Below are 20,080 nucleotides of genomic sequence, written 5' to 3' on the forward strand. Positions count from 1 at the left end.
TCTCTCCTCTCTCTTTCTCCCTCCTCTTCCTCTCCGCAGAGAGAGACAAAAGAGCTTTTGCTTTTGGCCGCATGAATATGGTTATAGAGATGCTACTTGGTGTAAAGGGACACAAAACTTCTTAGTTTTGTGTTTTATTCTCACGTCCCTATAGCAATTGGTAAAGGGACAATCCATGCTAAATTTATGGTTACCCAATTCATAACTAATTGCCCATGATATGAATTGACTTATATATTTTTTCTATAGATAGGATTTCATCTCACCACAGACATTATGTAGTTAAGAGGGACTGTCCAACCATTACACAAAAGACGGTAGACGACCTAGACTTTTCTTTTTTGGGAAATGATAAAGTTACAAAAGATTTTGACAAAAAAAGGTTCCCAGCTGATGTGGCGGGTGTAGTTTCAAACTTTGACCAAATCTAGGCCGCTGAGAGATGAAAATCACAACCGCCACATCAGCTGGGAACTTTTTTTTGTCAAAATCTTTTGTGATTCTAGCATCTCTCTTCTTTTTTATTATTATATTATATTTTTTCTATGATGCAAATCTCACGCCTCTTAATATGTGATTCAAGTCTTCAAGAAACGTCATAAAAAAAACTCAAAATTTAGATAAAATCTACAAAAACACATTTTAATCTGATTTAGATTCGCATAAAAAATAATTACGTGCCCATTTTTTTGGCAAAAATTATTAGCCTCGTATGGAGAAACGAAAAAGACTACGCAAATTTTTGTCATACCGTTTTAGTATTTCCATTTTTATTTTAAATATTCTCTTTTTTCTCTCTCAATATCGTGCAATTCTCTCTTTTGCTGATCCGTTCTAAGTCTTTATTGTCCCTATAATATTTGAATGCTTCAAATTGCCACCTTAAAGTAGTTCGTAAGAGGTTGTCTACTTTAAGAAAATATTGATGTCCCCATAGAGTTGGTGCCCCTACAAACCAATTAGTAGGTGTACATAATACAAGACACACCTTGCTTTTTCTAAAGATTAAGAGTTTTATGTTGTAGAGAGATAAAGAGCAAGAGAGAGAGAGAAACTCAACAGTATTATTCGGTCAAAAAATATGGACGATTATTACCAACACAAAGATTAAGACTACACGAAGTTTGAGAAAAACAAAATTTGTCACCAAACATTCAAACCTCTCCTTCTAATGTGTGTACTCATTGTCACCCTTAATCATGAATTTTATTACATTCTTGCCATCCTACTATTAGATCATCGCATGTTTCCAATATTATATCATTAATGATAGATTAAATTCTCTTTGACCGTTGGTAATAATCAATTGTCAAGTTCAGATTATCATGACATTGTGGAGTGAAATGACTTGTGATGGTGAAACCTTGAAAGAAGCTAGAGATGGAGATTGATGAACTGTTTGTTAAGATATGAGTAAGGGTGTGCAAAACCCCCCGGCTTGCATCCATGGGTACATCTAGTCGTCAAGTTTTCTTGCACAAAATCAAGTATGGGTACCAGTCGCACCATAAGGGATATCAAACGAGTCTGGCATCGGGTCGACCAACTTCATAATCAAGATTCCTTTTTGATAAAAAAAACATAAAATGCAGATACACCCTCGTTCAAAAATGTAAATTTAATTCAGCATTTCATGATTTAGCATCGTTATGAAAAAAAATACAAATCCATACACAGATATGATATATGAAGATACATGTATTCATCTTCAACATTTTCAATTTCAGAGAAAGAAAGATTTATGTACATGCGAGAGACTTAATTTTCTTTTTACATATCTACATCCAAATTAAAATAGCAATACATTGATTAATCAGTAGATTTACACGGAAGACACGGAAGAAAGTTTATAGATCTACTTAAAAAAACAAAATACGTGAAGAATAAAAAAGTAAAGAGAATATTTAGCGAAAAGAGTTAAAAATTTATAAAACATGGTATTGATTCAATAATGTTTTTCTTTCTCTTAGTTTCTTCCAGGAGCGGATCTATGTGGAGACCAGGCTGGGTAGTTGCCCGGCCTGATCTTCACATATAAAACACAAGCTTCCACTAATTTCAATAGCTCATCTTAGCTCTAGCAGTTGACCTTGTACATTTCCAACCCAAAGACCCAGGTTCAAACCCCTCTCCTTGCCTCAGGCTCTTTCTTTTTTGCATTTTTGTTTCAAAGCTAAAGTAAGTGCCCAATAGCTAGAGAAAGTCTTGTTTTTTGCTTGGGTATACTCTTGAGCTATGTAATTTTTTCGACTTCAATTGTTATTGAATAATTATAACACGAAGACCTTAGATTAATGTTAACAAAATTATGTGGTTTTTTTGTTCTTTAAGATGTAAAATAATTGACAAAGATCTATTGATATTTTGGTACTCAATTGAGTATCCAATGTTACGTTAATTTGTAAATCTAAGTCAAAAGATCACTTCCATTGTTTTATTTAGATTATTAAGATAAATGTAAAACTCATGATATGAAAGGATGTTCTTAAAAAAATTGTCTTGTGGTGTATCTTGTAAAGCCATACGTATTATATGTAGAAGTTTACTTCATAGAGACTTTAGGCTTGCCCTTCCTAATATGAAATCCTGGTTCCGCCCATGGTTTCTTCTCATGCTGAGCTAAATAATGATTAACTTTGACTAGTCAAAGAAGTCAAATGATTAACACAGGCAACACGTGACAGATCTTTGAATATGCACAAGCGAGACCTTGACTAAACTAGCAAACAAGTAGACCCAGAAGAACTCTGCCACCTTAATCCTGACATGGAAGGTTGCTACAAGTCTCTTACACACTTTGACCATTGTCATGGCACATAGGTCAACAAAAGTGTAGATTTGTGTCAGTTATGCAATTTAAACTTTGGGAAGAGAAGTCTGCAAAAGTATGCTCGACACTTTGATCACTGCTCTGCGTGAGATAAATGACAGTTACACGATAGGTCAAATAGCGTCGAACATCCGCTTGACTTATCTCAAAATCGTATCTGGCACATCAAAGTGATTCTATTAACGATCCTGACACGTGACTTCCTTTAAGCCGGTGATAACACCTTTATGGAAGTCTATATAAGCAACACAAGTTTACCGTGAAAAGAGGTATGACCTTTAATCTTCGATTACTTGAATTTCCAACCTGCAACATTGCACTGACAACACAAATAACAGTATCTTAAAGAAATAATGATTCAGCGTCGGAGGTTCCCCCGATGTTCTCAACGACAACATAAAGAAATTTTAAAGACGATTTTCAGAGAAACGGACGTCAGACTCTGTTCCCGTCACCTGCCCACCAAAATTAAAAGTTTCTCAAATGTGACAAAAAAAAAATCAAATGTTTATATTTTGACTATAAAATTAATTGAGTTGCTTAAAGAAATATAAAGATCATCAAGAGGATATCCTAAATTTAGAATGTTCATTTTGAGGATCTTTATTTTAGACGTTGCAACATCATTTTAGAGATTCAAAACATCTCCACTGGGACACTCACACTCGAAAACTTTTGAGTTATGCATAAAGTTTTTACAGTTTTTGCTAAATATCATCTCCAATGAACACTCTCTTAGACACTCAATGATGATGTGGAACTAGTTATTTAGAGACTCTTAAGAGGACACACTAAAAATTAGAGTGTTCTCTTAAGAGTCTCTAATGCCAACTTTTCAAACTTAAAAATTTATATTAACATAAATTTTACTTTTTAAATTTTTTTTATTAAAAATGACATGTGTATTAAATAGAGTTATTTATAAATTCTTATTAGAGACAAATAATTCAGAGTGCCTCTATTTTGTCAGGTAATAATCTTAACTAACACTTGGCATCTAAATGTCTTGGAACTTATTCTTAAGTCTCCTTTTGGAGACGCTCAAAGAAATATTGGTGGGAGGGAATTAGGAAAACTCACATTAGTTATTGAGTATTAGATGGTCACCTTATACGAATGAAGAAAAACATCAATCCATGATGAAACTTGTGTTTTTTCTGAAATAAATATGTATGGTATATATAAATTACATGCATATATGTTATGATGAGAAGAGAAGTCTGGTTTCGAATAACACTATGACGTGCAACTTTACGGATGTAAAGACAAATTGTTTTTTATTACTCACATAAGTACAAGCTACATGTCTAAAACGAAAGAATTTAGTATCTAAAACTGCTATTAAATCCATCGAGTACTATACTTTTTAGACATGTTCAATGTTATATGAATTCCATTAACTTCATCTTCGAGAATGACTATAGATTCACATTTAGATTGATTATGATTTCTCATCCATCAATTGTTTTTCATAAACCAATTTGTTGTAATATAACTCTTATTTATTATGGGGGTTCTTCTACCAAGTGGTCTTAGTGCCCATTTTATGCTTTTAATTTGATTTATTTTTTATTTAAAAATCTTTAAACCAATCCAATGAGATTGGTAGTTAGAAGTTTATGTACAAAGAAAAAACAAAGATGGCTCTAGAGGCGATTCCATTTACTACTTTTAGCCCCCTATCATAGGCAAAAATCAAGCGACCTTTATGTGTAGTTGGTGCAATAAAAACAATTATAGGGTGAGGATAGAGAGTTTCCTAGAAAACAATTTGATGCTTATGTACTCTTTGGACATAAGGTTGAAAACCCCTCCATTTTAATGATATGTCTAAACCTTTTTTTTTTTCGGTAAATAAGTAATATCATTATTAATGTTGTAAACTCCTATAAAAATATACTTTTATTCATGATAGAGGTACTAATGATGTTCTTAAAAAAGCAAATGACATGATTGACTCAAGTGAACTTTGTCCTACACTTACACAATGTCTAATATCTCTATCATAATTGAACCCTAAAATAATATTTGAAGTATATTAGATCTGTTACACGTTTCAGGCTTTCGGCCATTTATGGTCAATAATATGTCCGACCATTTATAATTTCCATAGGTCTTGTTGTACTGATAAATGTTCAATCCAATTTGTTTTGACCAATTTTCTACTTGTACCCCCATATATTGAGCAAGAGCATATTTGGTACGAAACTGGCTGTGATATTAGTTTTTTTTGACGAAACTGGCTGTGATATTAGTTAACTAACTTAACTTATATTATGATCTCGTTCTCCTTTTACAAATTTTTTTTCATTTCTTCGTTCTTTTTCTCTCTCCTCTTCATTCTTCCATCACGTGGAAGTAGTCTCCCTTCAAAGAAGCGTTGGTGTCCGACAAATGTCCATTTATAAAAGTCTTGACAAACTATTAAAGTAAAGAAGTTAATTATTTTTTGTTTTCTAGATGAAGATGGTGTGGTGGTGGATAATGATGACATTTTACAAACATTGTCAAGCGAGGAAAGTGGTGACTCAAGCGGATGAAGATGCTGAAGGAGAAATAAGGATGGTGATCAAAGAAATTGATAAGAGGGAGAAAGAGAACAACTGGTGTTTCTCTTCTCATCGGTTCTCTTTAGATGGAGAGGGTAGACAACTCTTCTTTTAACCTCCCCTTATTTTCGGGAAATTATAAAGAAAACGTGAATATGAGGGTAACTTTAGAAAGGAAATCCAATTGAACGTGGCCGGGCGACTTCGTTAGTTAGGAAGCGATCCGGGTCAAAATATAAAGGTTAAGTTAGGGACTTTATCAAGAATATGGGGTTAAATTGTATTGAACCATAAATATATCTTACACCTCACTGACTCTCATGATCATATTAACAGCTAATATACCACTATCAGTGGCATGTTAAGTAAATAAATGAAACAAGAAGTCTATTTATTACACTAGTGTAGTTTAAAAACCCACATTAGTTCCTTTTCTCTTTTATCCTTCATGTGACGGTCTCTAGTGACTGTCCTCTCTCTCTCTCTCTACTTTCTCTCTCCTCCCATCCTCTTTCTCTCACTAACCATAGCCATGGCAATGGTTTCTCTTCTATGGGTTTTCCTTCTTCTTCTTCCTTCTGTCATTGCCAAACAAACATATATAGTTCAAATGAACCACCATGAAAAACCCTTATCCTACGCCTCCTCAGAGGAATGGTACAATGCCCTAACCTCAGATCCCTCCTCCCTTCTTTACACTTACACCACCGCTTACCACGGTTACGCCGTCTCACTTGAACCAGATCAAGCGGAAGCTCTCCGCCGATCCGGTTCAGTTTTAGGTGTTTATGAAGACTCCGTCTATCAACTCCATACAACTCGGACTCCCGAGTTTTTAGGTCTTGATTCGGGTTTGGGTTTTTGGGCTGGTCATAGTACCCAAGATTTAGATCAAGCTTCTCATGACGTTATTATTGGAGTTCTTGATACGGGCGTCTGGCCCGAATCAAAAAGTTTCTCTGACTCGGGGATGCCTGATGTACCGACTCGGTGGTTAGGTAAGTGTGAATCGGGAACCGATTTTAAAGGTTCTAGTTGTAATAAGAAACTGATTGGTGCTCGTAGTTTCTCGAAAGGGTTTCGAATGGCTTCTGGTGGTGGTGTTGGTAGTGGAATCACTAAAAAGCCAAAAGAAAATCCGACACCTAGAGATCGCGACGGACACGGCACACATACGGCAAGTACGGCTGCTGGTTCTCACGTAGGGAACGCTAGTCTTCTCGGGTACGCGAGCGGTACGGCACGTGGAATGGCCACAAGCGCACGTGTTGCTGTTTATAAAGTTTGTTGGAGTACTGGGTGTTTCGGGTCGGATATTTTAGCTGCCATGGATCAGGCTATTTTAGATGGTGTAGATGTACTTTCTCTATCTTTGGGTGGTGGATCGGGTCCATACTACCGAGATACAATTGCTATTGGGGCATTTTCAGCTATGGAGAAGGGTATTTTTGTCTCTTGTTCAGCTGGAAATAGTGGACCGGGTCGGTCTACTTTAGCTAATGTTGCTCCATGGATCATGACCGTTGGTGCCGGTACACTAGATCGCGATTTTCCAGCCTACGCAGTTCTCGGAAACCAAAAACGGTTCGCCGGTGTATCATTATATAGCGGACCGGGTATGGGTTCAAAACCGGTTGGTTTATCTTATGTTAAAGATAATGGAACAAGTAATTTATGTTTACCGGGTTCACTTGACCCGACCCAAGTGAAAGGAAAGGTAGTTATTTGTGATAGAGGAGTTAACGCACGTGTGGAAAAGGGTGTCGTAGTACGAGACGCGGGTGGACTAGGGATGATACTCGCGAATACGGCTGCTAGTGGAGAAGAATTGGTTGCCGATAGCCATTTGATTCCTGCTATTGCTGTTGGGAGAAAAGTTGGTGATTTAATTAGGGAGTACGTACGCTCTAATTCTAATCCAACGGCTGTTCTTAGTTTTGGTGGGACCGTTCTTAATATCCGTCCATCTCCAGTTGTTGCTGCTTTTAGTTCTAGAGGACCCAATACGGTTACACCTCAGATTCTTAAACCGGATTTGATTGGACCAGGTGTTAATATTTTAGCCGCGTGGTCCGAGTCCGTCGGGCCCACCGGATTAGCTACTGATGAAAGAAAAACTCAATTCAATATTATGTCGGGTAAGCCTGACTATCTTTTAACGGCTAGTTTTACTTTTTTATTACTTTCTTTAAAATATGCAGAATGTCTGACAACTCCTTTTGTCCAAGGGCCTAGGGCAAGATAAAGCAAAAATGCTATTTGGCCCAAAAATGGGACTGCCTCGAAAGCCTAGGTTAACGTGGTCCGTTTTCATTGGTACAGACATGTGGAGAGAACACTCCGATCGATAGGAATCGTTCCGGTTAAGGTCGGTTTTTCATATTCGGACCAATAGCCGTACGGCTCGGCCTTCTGCAGCTCATGGACACCTAAAAATGGGCCGGACCTGGTCTCATTGTGTTGTCCAAGTAACTGGCCCAGTACGAACCCTGTCTTGCCGATCTGAATCAGTTATGGGCACTTTAAATCTTCCCCGGTCTAGCATGAATAACTAAATAAGCCAATGAAACAAGTTGGTCGGTCTCGGAGTCTACCGTAGGAAGCCCGGATCAACTGAATTGATTGCCCACTTTTACTCCTACGCTGTACAATCTTAACGATTTTCTGGGTTTCAATGTTGTATACAGGTACATCGATGTCGTGTCCACACATCAGTGGTGTAGCGGCATTATTAAAAGCCGTTCATCCAAATTGGAGTCCAAGTGCAATGAAATCAGCTCTAATGACAACTGCCTACACACATGATAACACCAAAGCACCACTCAAAGATGCAGCAGATGGATCCTTATCAAGCCCATGGGCCCATGGATCAGGCCATGTAGCTCCACAAAAAGCCATTGATCCAGGTCTTGTATACGACCTCGATACAGACGATTATATTTCTTTCCTATGCTCCTTAGACTACACTATTGCTCAAGTACAATCAATTGTCAAGCATGCGAATATCACGTGTGCAAAGAAGTTAAGAGATCCTGGTCAACTTAACTACCCTTCGTTTTCGGTTTTATTCGGGAACAAAAGAGTAGTTCGGTACACAAGGGAAGTAACAAATGTCGGCCCAGCTAGATCCATTTATGATGTTACAGTTAGTGGACCTAAAAGTGTTGGAGTAACGGTAAAGCCCAGTAAGCTTGTGTTTACTCAAGTAGGGCAGAAATTGAGATATACAACAACCTTTGTGGCAAAGAAAGATACTAATAATAAGAAAGTGAGGAGTGGAAGAGGAAATGATTTTGGTTGGATTGTTTGGAGTAATGCTTTGCATCAAGTGAGAAGCCCAGTTGCTTATGTATTCTCTACACAAACACAAGGTTGAGTTTTTAGAGAGAGAGAGAGAGGAGAGAGATGTGTAATATTATGGGGAAGTGTGTTTTTTTTTATTTGAAAAATGTGTTACCAACAAAAGCTCTGTTGGGAACATAAAAGAAATGAATTTGGGTGGGTGGGGTTGGATTGTAACAAGAGATAATATATTTTAAATGAGGAATGAAAGGGAATGTAAGTCCATCCTCGATTGGATTTGTATTTCATGCCATTTAATATTTAAAAGTGATTTAATTGTTGGCACCCTGACATGATGATGTTATAGATGTGTTGATTGCTAGGGTTGAGATTTATATACTGCTAACAACATCTCAAGTGGGACACTCATCCTAACAACATCTCTAATGGAACACTGATCCTGCAATTTCTAGAGAATCGTTTGAATAAAAAAAAAAGGTATCAGCATCCCGTTTCTTCTCTTCGGATGAGGATTAAATTTCAGGAGAGTTGTTTGAATAAAAAAAAAAAGGATATCAGCATCCTGTTTCTTAAAAGATGTCAATCGACATACCCTAACATTAGCGAGTCCTTTGCCACTTTTCGTCATCATCAAATTGTTTTTCAGGGCGCCTAGGGAGCCCGTTTAATGGGTTGGGAACCGTTTTACCCTTTACACAAAAAGGCAAAACCCAACCCACTTTTTCTCTCTAGAATTGGGTTTTGTCTTTTAACTAACTAGGTTTCCTCCCCGTCCTACGGACGGGGAAGATCCCTCTTGGCTAACGCCTGAGAAAATAAATAAATTTAGATTACAACATTCTTGGAAAGAGAATAAAGAAGATAATGGAGAATAAATAGGGAGAGATATTAACCAACAATTGTAAAATGGGAGAGAAATACGTGGGAAGGAAGTTAAATGGGAGAGAAATATGTGTGAAGTTAAATGGTGAGGGAGAGAAATACGTGGGTAGTTAATGTAGGGATATCCTAACCACTTTTGGTCGTTTTATACTATTACCCTTCTATTTTGAAGGGATTTACACGAACAGAGATTTTATAACAACCATTAGATGTGATCTTTATGAAAATCTCAATAAAAATAGACGGTCAGACTTATCCCCTGTATAACCGACTGAGCTGTTTTAATATAATAGATAGTGGGTAGGATGGTTTATTGGCAGTCCCATTAGACGGGCTCCCAAGACTTATTCTTAATCCTCTTACTAGTACCAATCTGATAAATTCGAAGCAGACTTTCTGGTGTCAATAGGGGAACAACCTTCGTAACTCTCAATCGACTCCTTCTTCTTGTTACTATAACGGAGTCTTAGAGTGGGGGGGGGGGGGAGGGGGTACTTGTGAAAGCACTCAGACACTGAAATAATTCAGTATACAAGTATAAAAAATCAGTAAAATTGTAATGATTGGATCCCTGTCGAGGGAAGTGTATGATACTTACAGATTGACTGTAATCTAGCATCGTCAATAATAACCATGTGCGATGGCCGTACAAGAAAATCATCACGTCGTAAGCGTATCTTTTCTCGGTAAAGGCTCCAGTCGGAGAAGCGAATCATGACAGTCATCTAGCCTTCCACATAACCATCATTTCTTCGGGCAGAGAAAAGCTCAAGGTGGCGAGCTCACTTCTGCAGACCTTCCTACTCTGTCTTTCCGGTCTGAGCAGGGCTCGGGGGCAAAGCTTGCTCATACCCACCTCTCTATTTGTCTTTATGCTTCAACAGTTTTCCAACTTGAATCCACCTCTCCAGTCGTCCGTATTTTATAACAGGGTTCCAAGCAGGGACGGAATCAGGAATCAAAAGCATGGGGGTGGGGAATGTACATGTGCAATTAAATAATTCTTTTCAATCTCTACCTTTTACATGTTTGATCTAATTTATCGGTATATTTGCACACTACTTACACCAAATCATGGAAATAATGCAACGAAAAATGAGAACTAATTCTTACAATGATCTTTTTGTCGTGCCAATCACCTTAAAGGTAAATCTCTACAACGAACTAAACCGATGGATAGTTGAAAATTCAAATCTTTCATTAAGTTAATCGTATTCAAAGGGATTTGATCGAACAATTATTTTTCGTAGTTATAAAACTTAGAATCCTAATGCTCTGAAACAATAACAAAACATAAATCGAAATAAAACTTAGGTGTATTAGAGGAAACGAAATGCATCTTATTTTCGAAGTTCAAGCTACATCTATATTTAAGAAGACAGAAGAGTAGATAAAATTGTCAATCAAACCGAGTCCAAGAACAAGCATGAAAAACAATCAACATGAAAAGAGAATAATTAATAACAGAGGGATTTTATATCCACTCCCTACTTATTTTTATATACACCTACATCTCCTTTACCTTGAGCAAAAAATATATCTGATGGGAGTGTAGATATCAAAAATGGTGAGTGTGTTTAACATTTGTTATAATAACTCATTTAGACTTTAGTAGTGACATGCTTATGTACTGACTTGTTCACCAGAAATATAAAGGCACCCATTAAATATCCCTTATTTGGTCTCACCGAGCCGAGATGGGGGAGGGGGGGCATGGCACCTCCTTGCTATGTCTCTCTAGTCAGAACTGTCTCAGGGATTGAGTTTGTTCAGGTCCACCTCTCCGCCAGCTTTAACAAATGCTCAATCTCTGTAAGTACGTGTGAAGCTAACACGTGCTGCTTAGATCAATTCGTTGACGTCTTGATGTGGTCAAAGCTGACTAAGTAATGTAGCCCACGACTTTAATCGAGGGTCTTAACCTAAGAGAGAGGTTCAGGTGATACGATACATGGATGACGTTGATTTCCTTGAATTGCCAAGTGGGGTTAGACTCGCTAGATAAAATATCCCACAATACACATGTCCGCTTATCGTAGTAACAAGATGTCCTGTAAGTCGTGAAAAGATTGCTGCACACTAGTTGGTGGGAGTCAAAGGAAGCTATTATCTTCTCTATTTGATTGAAAAGAAAAATGTTTATGGCTTAGCACAAGTACTTAAATCCTCTCAGTTTTAGTTTTAGTTATATGAGTTATATTCATGGCTGATAACATCTTCCATATTTCTCTTGAGTATTATAAAAACATGAAGATCCACTTATGCTGCTTGTATAATACCTAGTTCGAATTTAAATCCGAAAGTTATGAGTGTTATGTTGGAGCAGTTAGAATAAGCATAGATTCAACATATGTGCGTGGTTCGATTAGCTAGATGTGAGTCATGTGACATACCTAGCAATTAGGGTATTTTTGCTTGGTTAGTTTGATGTCATGGAACTCGCAATATAGGGCTCCATTAGCTAGGATTGGCTTGATGTCTGGCAATTAGGGTTTGATGATGACACTTTTACGATTAAGCTTATATGCCGGATACATATGCACACCTAGACTTGCATGTATGATATATGTTAAGTATCACTCTTGATCAAAGGAATAGAATAATAATGCGAATAAAGTATTAGAAGGCTTTCAAGCTTATTTGTCAATAATCAACAGCTACTTTTCAAAGTTTGAAAATATTCCCCCCTTTTTGAGCAGGTCTTATTACCAACTTTCACCAACACAATATTCCTTTTCTCTCTTAACCCCCTATATTTGAAAGAGCCGTGATTCAATGAGCTCAAGCTCATATAGGAAATTATGAGCTTGAGCCCAATGACCATTGATCTTGTTAGATCAATATATGACCAAATTTGTACAGCTGTACTTCTATAAATAGGTAAAAGTAATAAATAATGAGTCATGCTTTCTCTCTTTAATCACAAAAATGCCACCATCTTTCCCATTCCTCTCTCCCGTATTTTCCTTCTCAATATGAGATCTGAAGAACAGAAGCTTCAAAATTTTTTTTTGGGTTAATTCCGTTTTGGCCCCCAATTTGTGACCAACTCACCGTTTTGGCCCCCATAAGTGTCCGGCAGTTCGTTTTGGCCCCAAAATCTACTTTTCAGACAGTGCTGACATCATCTAGTCAAATTCAATACTTTTCTATACCTGAATTGCCCCTCTGATCAAATCTTCTCTTTTCACACCAAATCCTAAGTTGTCACATCCATCCAGTTATTTAATACCCTATTCTTTACCTTCTCAAGACATTTAATTTCTCTCCATTAACACCACCAACAAAACAAAACTCAACTCCGTCCCTTACCTTCTTCATCTTTCTTTACCTTCTTCTTCACCAACAATAAGATCCCAGTAATAGTTCATTCCATGTATCAAACTCCACGCAATTGAATACCTGACAATAATCCCAATAATTGTTCATTCCATGTAATGAATTAAAAACACAATCAAAGATGTGTATAAAATAAACTTATAAACTTAAATTTTCTTCCATTTTTCTCACGAACAGATTGGGGTTTACACAGAAAAGAGTAAATCAAGTCAATCTACTACTACTACTACTACTACACTTATCTCCTAAATATTTACATAATGAAACATGAAAAAGATCACTCAAAAAGTTCTTTTAAATCTTCTTCATATGTGAACTTCAGCCATATCTCAAAATCTAAAAAAATAATCTAATTACTTCTTCCTTCTTCTTTTTTGGCTTGAAACTTTCAAATACTAGCTTCAATCACTTCATCAAAAGAAACCCTAGAAGACTCCATTGATTTCTTTCGGATTCATCTTCGAATTTCTCCAAATTCTTAAGAACAATATCCAATAACAAAACCCTAATTTTTCTCCAGAAAACCCTAATTCAGTTCAACAAAACTGCCCTTTAATCTCAAAAACCACTTATTCAAACCCAGCTAAACCGCCTCCTAATTTCCACCAGAACCACCCATCAAATAATAAAACCAGCTTTTTTTAATCCACCAAAACCGCCTCCACAAAACTACCAATCAAATTCCAAACTGCCTTCTAAACTTTACACTAACCGCATTCACCTTCTTTTGCACCAAACACAAATCCACCAACAGTAAAACCATCCAACAATAATACCACCAACAAGAAAACCCTCCTTTTAAATATCCCAAAACCTCCATCAAGAAATACCAAAATATCCTAAAACCGCCATCAAGAAATACCACCATTTACCTCCTTCTAAAACCACCAACAGTAAAACAACTTTTGAATACCGCCGAGAGTTTTACAGAAACTCAAACCCTAATTTCTTTGGGTGGGCTGGTGAAGAAGAAGATAAAGAAAGATGAAGAAGGTAAGGGAGGAAGTTGAGTTTTGTTTTGCTGGTGGTGTTAATGGAGAGAAAGTAACTATCTTGGGAAGGTAAAGAATAGGGTATTAAATAACTAGATGGATGTGACAACTCAGGATTTGGTGTGGAAAGAAAAGATTTGGTCAGAGGGGTAATCCAGGTATAGAAAAGTATTGCATTTGACTTGATGATGTCAGCATTGTCCAAAAAGTGGATTTTGGGGCCAAAACGAACTGCCGGACACTTATGGGGGCCAAAACGGTGAGTTGGTCACAAATTGGGGGCCAAAACGGAATTAACCCTTTTTTTTTTGTTAAAAGGAAGTTTCAAAATCTTGGTATTCAATCCCTTAACGAGCAATTTCATCAAAAAAAAAATCCCTTAACGAGCCATTGCCTGCTTGATAGAAAATTCGAACTACAAAATCTTGGTATTTAATCTTGGTACTCACCCTCCAATCTTCATCCACATTATTTCTTCCCTTTATGATACTTCTCTCTGACATCAACAAAGAACTTGAGAGCATCATTTGCATCCTCCATTCTTCGATAAGCTAACAATTTTGTTTAATATGACACTGGGGATAGGGATAAACCCTTCTTCTGCATTTCTTCGACGAGAACGTTAAGTGCTCCCTTTGCCCGTCTTTGTTCTAAATGAATAGCCATTAAAGTGTTGGAAGTTAAAACGTTTGGAACAATACCATCTTCTTTCATATCTCTCACTACTATTTCCAAAAACCCAAACTGTTCAGAATGTTTCAGTGCACCAAGAACACTATTGTATATGAAAAGGTTAGGTCCAATCGAGTTATCACTTATCAGTCTCTTTCCTCTTTCTCTTGAGCCACTCAAATATAGCCATTGCCCGCTCTAATTTCTTCTCTATCCCAAAATTTCTAATGATACATGAGTTAATATTAAGTGGAAGTTCCTCCTCCTCCAAGTTCTCGAAAACTTCTTCAACATCATCGGCAGTTTTAGCAAACTGTAAACTTGCGCCTAATGCTCGAACATCAATCTTTTTACTCTGATCATCACTAAATTCATTTCCATTTTTGCAAGATTTTCTTTTCCTCACGATCATATCACCCAGACAACCCTCTCTCAAATCGAAGAGATGAATATAAAGACGGTGGCAATTTTGTGATTAAAGGAACAAAGCATGGCTTATTGTTTATTCTTTTTAGAGTACCAGCTGTACAAATTTTGTCTTATAAGATCTAACAAGATCGATGGTCCTCGAGCTCAAGCTCATAATTTTCTATATGAGCTCGAGCTCATTGAATCACACCTCTATTTGAAACTTCTATTTGTTTTAAAGTGATAATCTATGGCTAGAATTCTGATTTATCTGATTTTGGTCAAAATAGCTGGGTCACCCAAAAGTCGCCTAACAAATCTACAATTATATGAAGTTGGCCATGTGGATATATAATGCGTACAGTATACGGGAATTGATGTAACCAAAAACACGAAAGATGCAAAAACATTACCAAGTTATTGAGACTTTTTTATTTTAGTATAGTTTTTTTGTAAGACAAGAAATCTAGAAGTCATATAGCTCATTTCATTATTACCCCATAGTGTATCAATTTGAGTCTTTGCATTGGAGATGTGAGAATAGTCCCTATTGAGAAAAGGGCGATCTAGCAAGAAAAAATATAATACGTAGGTGATCTCTATTCAGTTCCAATTGATTTGAGTTCGATGAATACAAACTTTACAGGAGATGCCATAATAAACATGCATCCCAAATTAAAAGTGGGAAATAGTGCAAATAAGGGTTTAACTAGATTCCCTCCTTAACTCTAGATTACTCCTAGGCCAGCCAAACTTTGAAAACTATCTCCCTCTCTCAACTATTCATCTCTTCAGTTCCATCTCTCTCTCTCTCTCTCTCTCTCCCTCTCTCAACTATTTACATCATATCTATATATATATATGTGTAAATAGGTAGACATTATCAAAGGTTTTGAAGCTCATCAAGAGATAGCCGGAAAGAAAAAAGTATTTCAATTGTACACAGAGAGAGAGAGAGAGAGAGAGTTATTAATGGGTGCAAATAAGGTGATTGTTGAACCAATAGTTAGCAAAATATATTGTTCTAAAACAAAGACAATTCTAGTAGTTAGAAGGAGGCCTCATGTAGTGAATGGTGGAGGTTTTGTTGTAACAAATAGTAACCTAAAAGTTCTATTCAAGGTAGAAGGGTGTGGAACTCTTGGTACCCAAAGAGAATTGCTTGTTAGAGATGGTAATGGAGATAGTTTGCTCCTCATTCGTCAAAAGGTATTGTTTTATAAATCATTCCTCTCTCTCTCTCTCCGGAGGCCATCCATCCGCTCTTATAGGGAGAGTTATGTCTCATGCGCTCTAACATAACTTTTTTTATTTGAATTTGTCGAAGGGGTGAAGGGCCCGATCCTTTACAGCTTTACATTAAGTTAAAGCAGAAAATACTAGATAACAAACCCAATAATGAAATTGTAACAACCAAAAATAAGTCCAACTATGCCGGATTTTAATTACACTCCTTTTATCATCCTTCAATATCTTTTGGAAGTCTTTTGGTAGTGCAGCCGGTGGCCTCTCAGTAGTCCTCTAATTGGCCCGCACTTTTGACTGATTTATCTCCCGATTGACATCTTGAATCGAGCATTCCTCTAGTTGCACAAGTTTTTCAAGGATTAGTCGACACGTCGTAACCTTAGTCATTCAGTCTTGGTGTTAGTGGGAGGTATTAGTATAATCGCGCATCACATGAAAATTGGAATTTGTAAAGCAAATATATAAATTCGCCCAATCATTTCCTTGTAAGGTTGTTTTTAAGGAGAGGTAGGCTCAATAAATTTTAACATTTTCTAAAATTTAATTTGCAGGGAGGTCTTGTTGAAGCACTAAGCATGCAAAAGAAATGGAGAGGTTATATGAGAAATTATGAAGGAAATGAGAAGTTGGTATTTAGCTTGAAAGAGCCTAGTACTTCTTCATCACCCTTATTATGCTTCGTGGATAAGAAAGTTATTCCTACTGTCAAAGTTGAACCAAGGATGTCTAATAACCATGAATGGGATTTTCAAATTCAAGGGTCTTTTCCAAATAAAGCTTGTAGTATCGTAAACTCTAAGGGAAACATTGTGGCACAGGTAACTCGATCATTATCTTTTTCTTATACGCATCTTGTAGAGAGAACGTAGTAAGGAAATGCTCAACAATCCAACAATTCGGTCTACTAGTTAGACCGAAAAACAATCGACATTCTAACATGACAACCCATATCATGGTCCAACTAATTGTTACTATTCGAGACTCTAATCCAAAAGACTCTAGCTTATTGTCAATACTCTTTTAGAGATAAGGTAAGGAATAAACAACCAAACAATTGAGCCCATTACTTAGAGGAGTCACCACATGAAAAAGTTTGACTAAGATCTAAACTTATCTAATTAATGGATTGGATAGGTATTTGGTAAATCCTATAGCAATTTGGGAAAAATGTAATAGTAACGTGTGGAATATGATTGATTGTGTGTAGGTTGGAGTGTTGAAAGAGGAGAGAGAAAGTGACAAGGATGTGTATAATGTGATGGTGGAAGCAGGAGTTGATCAAGCTTTTGTAGTTGGAATACTTGCCGTGCTTGACAAAATAAATGGGGAATCTACTACTTGCTGATTCTTATTACAAAATATATGATATATGATATATATATATATATATATATATATATATATATATGTATATGTATATATCCTTATTATATAACTAAAGATGTATGCGTGATGTTACTATCAAGAATATGTTTATTCAATTTGTAAATAAAATTTGAATTTATTGAAAAAAGATCGTTTTATCTCAATTAGTAGTTACTCAGAACATCTTCAATAAAAGATTCAATTGCCAACAACTGGTAGCCCAATTGGTAAGTGCATCTACTCGGTAAGGAGGAGTTCCCAGGTTCGATCCCATGGAAGTGCAAATCAAGGAATACTGAATTTGAGTATAAATAAAGTAGTTTCTGTAGGCTTTAGGTCATTTATTTCGTCGGGCTTTAAACCAGTAGCATGCTTATCATATCGTATCGATGTATCAACGCCTTTGTAATATAACAACGTTTAATTGTAAGATATCTCAAGAAGAAACTCAAAATTCAAAATTCTTATTGAGGACTTCAATTGTCAACTCAATACATTTAGGAAACGATAATCAAGCGATTCTTAAAATTTTAAAGTGTTGGAGATGTGTTTTGAATAAGGGATCTCAATAGTACTATATAGAAAAAATAATCTCAGTTGCAACTTAACGCATCAGACAATTAGATTCTCTTTTTTGAGTTTCGCATTGGAGACACTCTTACGGTTTTAGACTAAACTTTGGGAGGCTCTAACAACCCTCCCATTTTTTTGCTGAAAGCACTTTTATTTTCCTACATACTAACACACCCATCAATCAAAACTTCTATTTGGTCCCTTGACCAATCCTCTGCCTGATCGGGCAACATATCACTTGAGCATATACTTTCATTGTTGTTTCTCTATTTGTTCCACCCTCAAGAGATGAATAGAATTTTTGCCCATTAACTTAGCTATATAGAGACGCCTTTCACAAATCAAGGTAGCTATGGAATTTCCACATGGTATTTCTTACCATCCTCTAGAATAAGCCCAATAGGTAATGGGCCTAATCTTACGTCTGAATGAACATGACAAGGGCACCACATAAATTGTCAAGCCCCTCACATAGACACCAACGCTTTTCTAATGGGAGAAAATAAGCGGGATCCAATTCCAAGTTTTTCTAATTCATAGATAATCTGGTGTACTTTCTCCATCGGTGATTGTGCTAAAGGTTGTACCTGATATAAACCTAAGAGCATCTCCAACCCAACACTCAAGTTGAAAAACTCAAATATCACCTAGGATTTTTTTGAGTCTCCAATGCAACATTCAATTTTGATTTCAAAACGATGTGGCATCTTTTAATGTTGAGATATCTCAAGAAGAAACTGAACATTTGAGATTTCTTTTGAGGATCTCAATTGACCACTCAATATTAAAAACAAATATACTCATCTAGGAAATGGCATCTTTTAATGTTGCATTGGAGATGTATTTTGAATTGAGTATCTCAATATTGACATCTAGGAAGGAGAAATTCAATTGAGCCTTAGAGCATCTCCAATGCAACACTCAATCTTAGAATCTCCGAGTGCCACTTAGGATTTTTAGAGTTTTTTCTTAAAAACCATCTCCAATGCAACACTCTATTTGGATCTCTAAGATGACGTGTCGAGGGTGGAATAGAGATATCTCAAGAGGACACTCTATTTCTAGAGTGTCCTCTTGAGATATCTCTAATTGTCCACCTCATCACTATTTGATTTTCAACCAATAGAAATCGAGTCTTCTATATTTTCTAAAATAACTAATTATTTATTTACAAAAATAACTATGACACATAAGTAAATAAGATAAGTTTCGAGTTTTGCATTGGAGACACAAAAATTGAAGATCTCTATTGACGCCACCTAGGAGTGAGAATCTCATTTGGAACTTGACACATAGGATGAATATAGATTTTTTTGAGTTTTGCATTGGAGATGCTCTTAACACGTAGGACAATTTGAGTTTTTTCGAGTTTTGCATTCTCCAATGCAACCCTCAAGTTGAAAAACTTAAAGTGCCACCTAGGATCTTGAGTTTTTTTGTAACAAACTCTCTCCAATGCAACACTCAATTTGGATCTCAAAATGATGTGACGTCATTTAATATTGAGATATCTCAAGAAGAAACTCAATACTTGAGATTTCATTTGAGGATCTCAATTGACCATTCAATATTAAAAGCAAATCTAACCATCTAGGAAAAGACACATAAGTTATTTTTAAGTTTTTAGAGTGTTGCATTGGAGATGTCTTCTGAATTAAGGATCTCAACATTGACATCTAGGAAAGAGAAACTCAATTGAGCCTTGACACATAGGATAATTTAATTTTTTTTTATTTAGCATTAGAGCATCTCCAATGGGACACTCAAACTTTAACTCTTAGAGTGCCACTTAGGATTTTTACAATTTTTGTTACAAAATCTCCTCTAAGAGCATATCCAATGGGGCACTCAATCTCTAACATAGAGTGCCGCATATTACTTTTTGGAGTTTTGTTAAAAAACCATCTCCAATGGAACAC

At 36.4% G+C, this 20,080-nt stretch overlaps 2 protein-coding genes across 2 annotated transcripts; both read left to right on the forward strand.

Moving 5' to 3' along the window:
• Positions 1-5,820: 5,820 nt before the first annotated feature.
• On the forward strand, positions 5,821-9,012 carry LOC147539285 (Subtilase family protein). The gene is made up of 2 exons (XM_086638711.1): positions 5,821-7,517; positions 8,067-9,012. The coding sequence occupies exons 1-2, from the start codon at positions 5,912-5,914 to the stop codon at positions 8,753-8,755; spliced, it is 2,295 nt and encodes a 764-aa protein (XP_086494837.1). The 5' UTR covers positions 5,821-5,911; the 3' UTR covers positions 8,756-9,012.
• A 6,745-nt stretch (positions 9,013-15,757) lies between these two features.
• LOC147539286 (protein LURP-one-related 6-like) lies at positions 15,758-17,575 on the forward strand. Its single transcript, XM_086642615.1, has 3 exons — positions 15,758-16,184; positions 16,775-17,041; positions 17,431-17,575. The coding sequence occupies exons 1-3, from the start codon at positions 15,948-15,950 to the stop codon at positions 17,566-17,568; spliced, it is 642 nt and encodes a 213-aa protein (XP_086498741.1). The 5' UTR covers positions 15,758-15,947; the 3' UTR covers positions 17,569-17,575.
• The last annotated feature ends 2,505 nt before the right edge of the window (positions 17,576-20,080 follow it).

Source organism: Eschscholzia californica, unplaced genomic scaffold, assembly GCF_041429995.1.
Source record: "Eschscholzia californica isolate CP2 unplaced genomic scaffold, dmEscCali1.0.p SCAF_5, whole genome shotgun sequence".
Taxonomy (NCBI): Eukaryota; Viridiplantae; Streptophyta; class Magnoliopsida; order Ranunculales; family Papaveraceae; genus Eschscholzia; species Eschscholzia californica.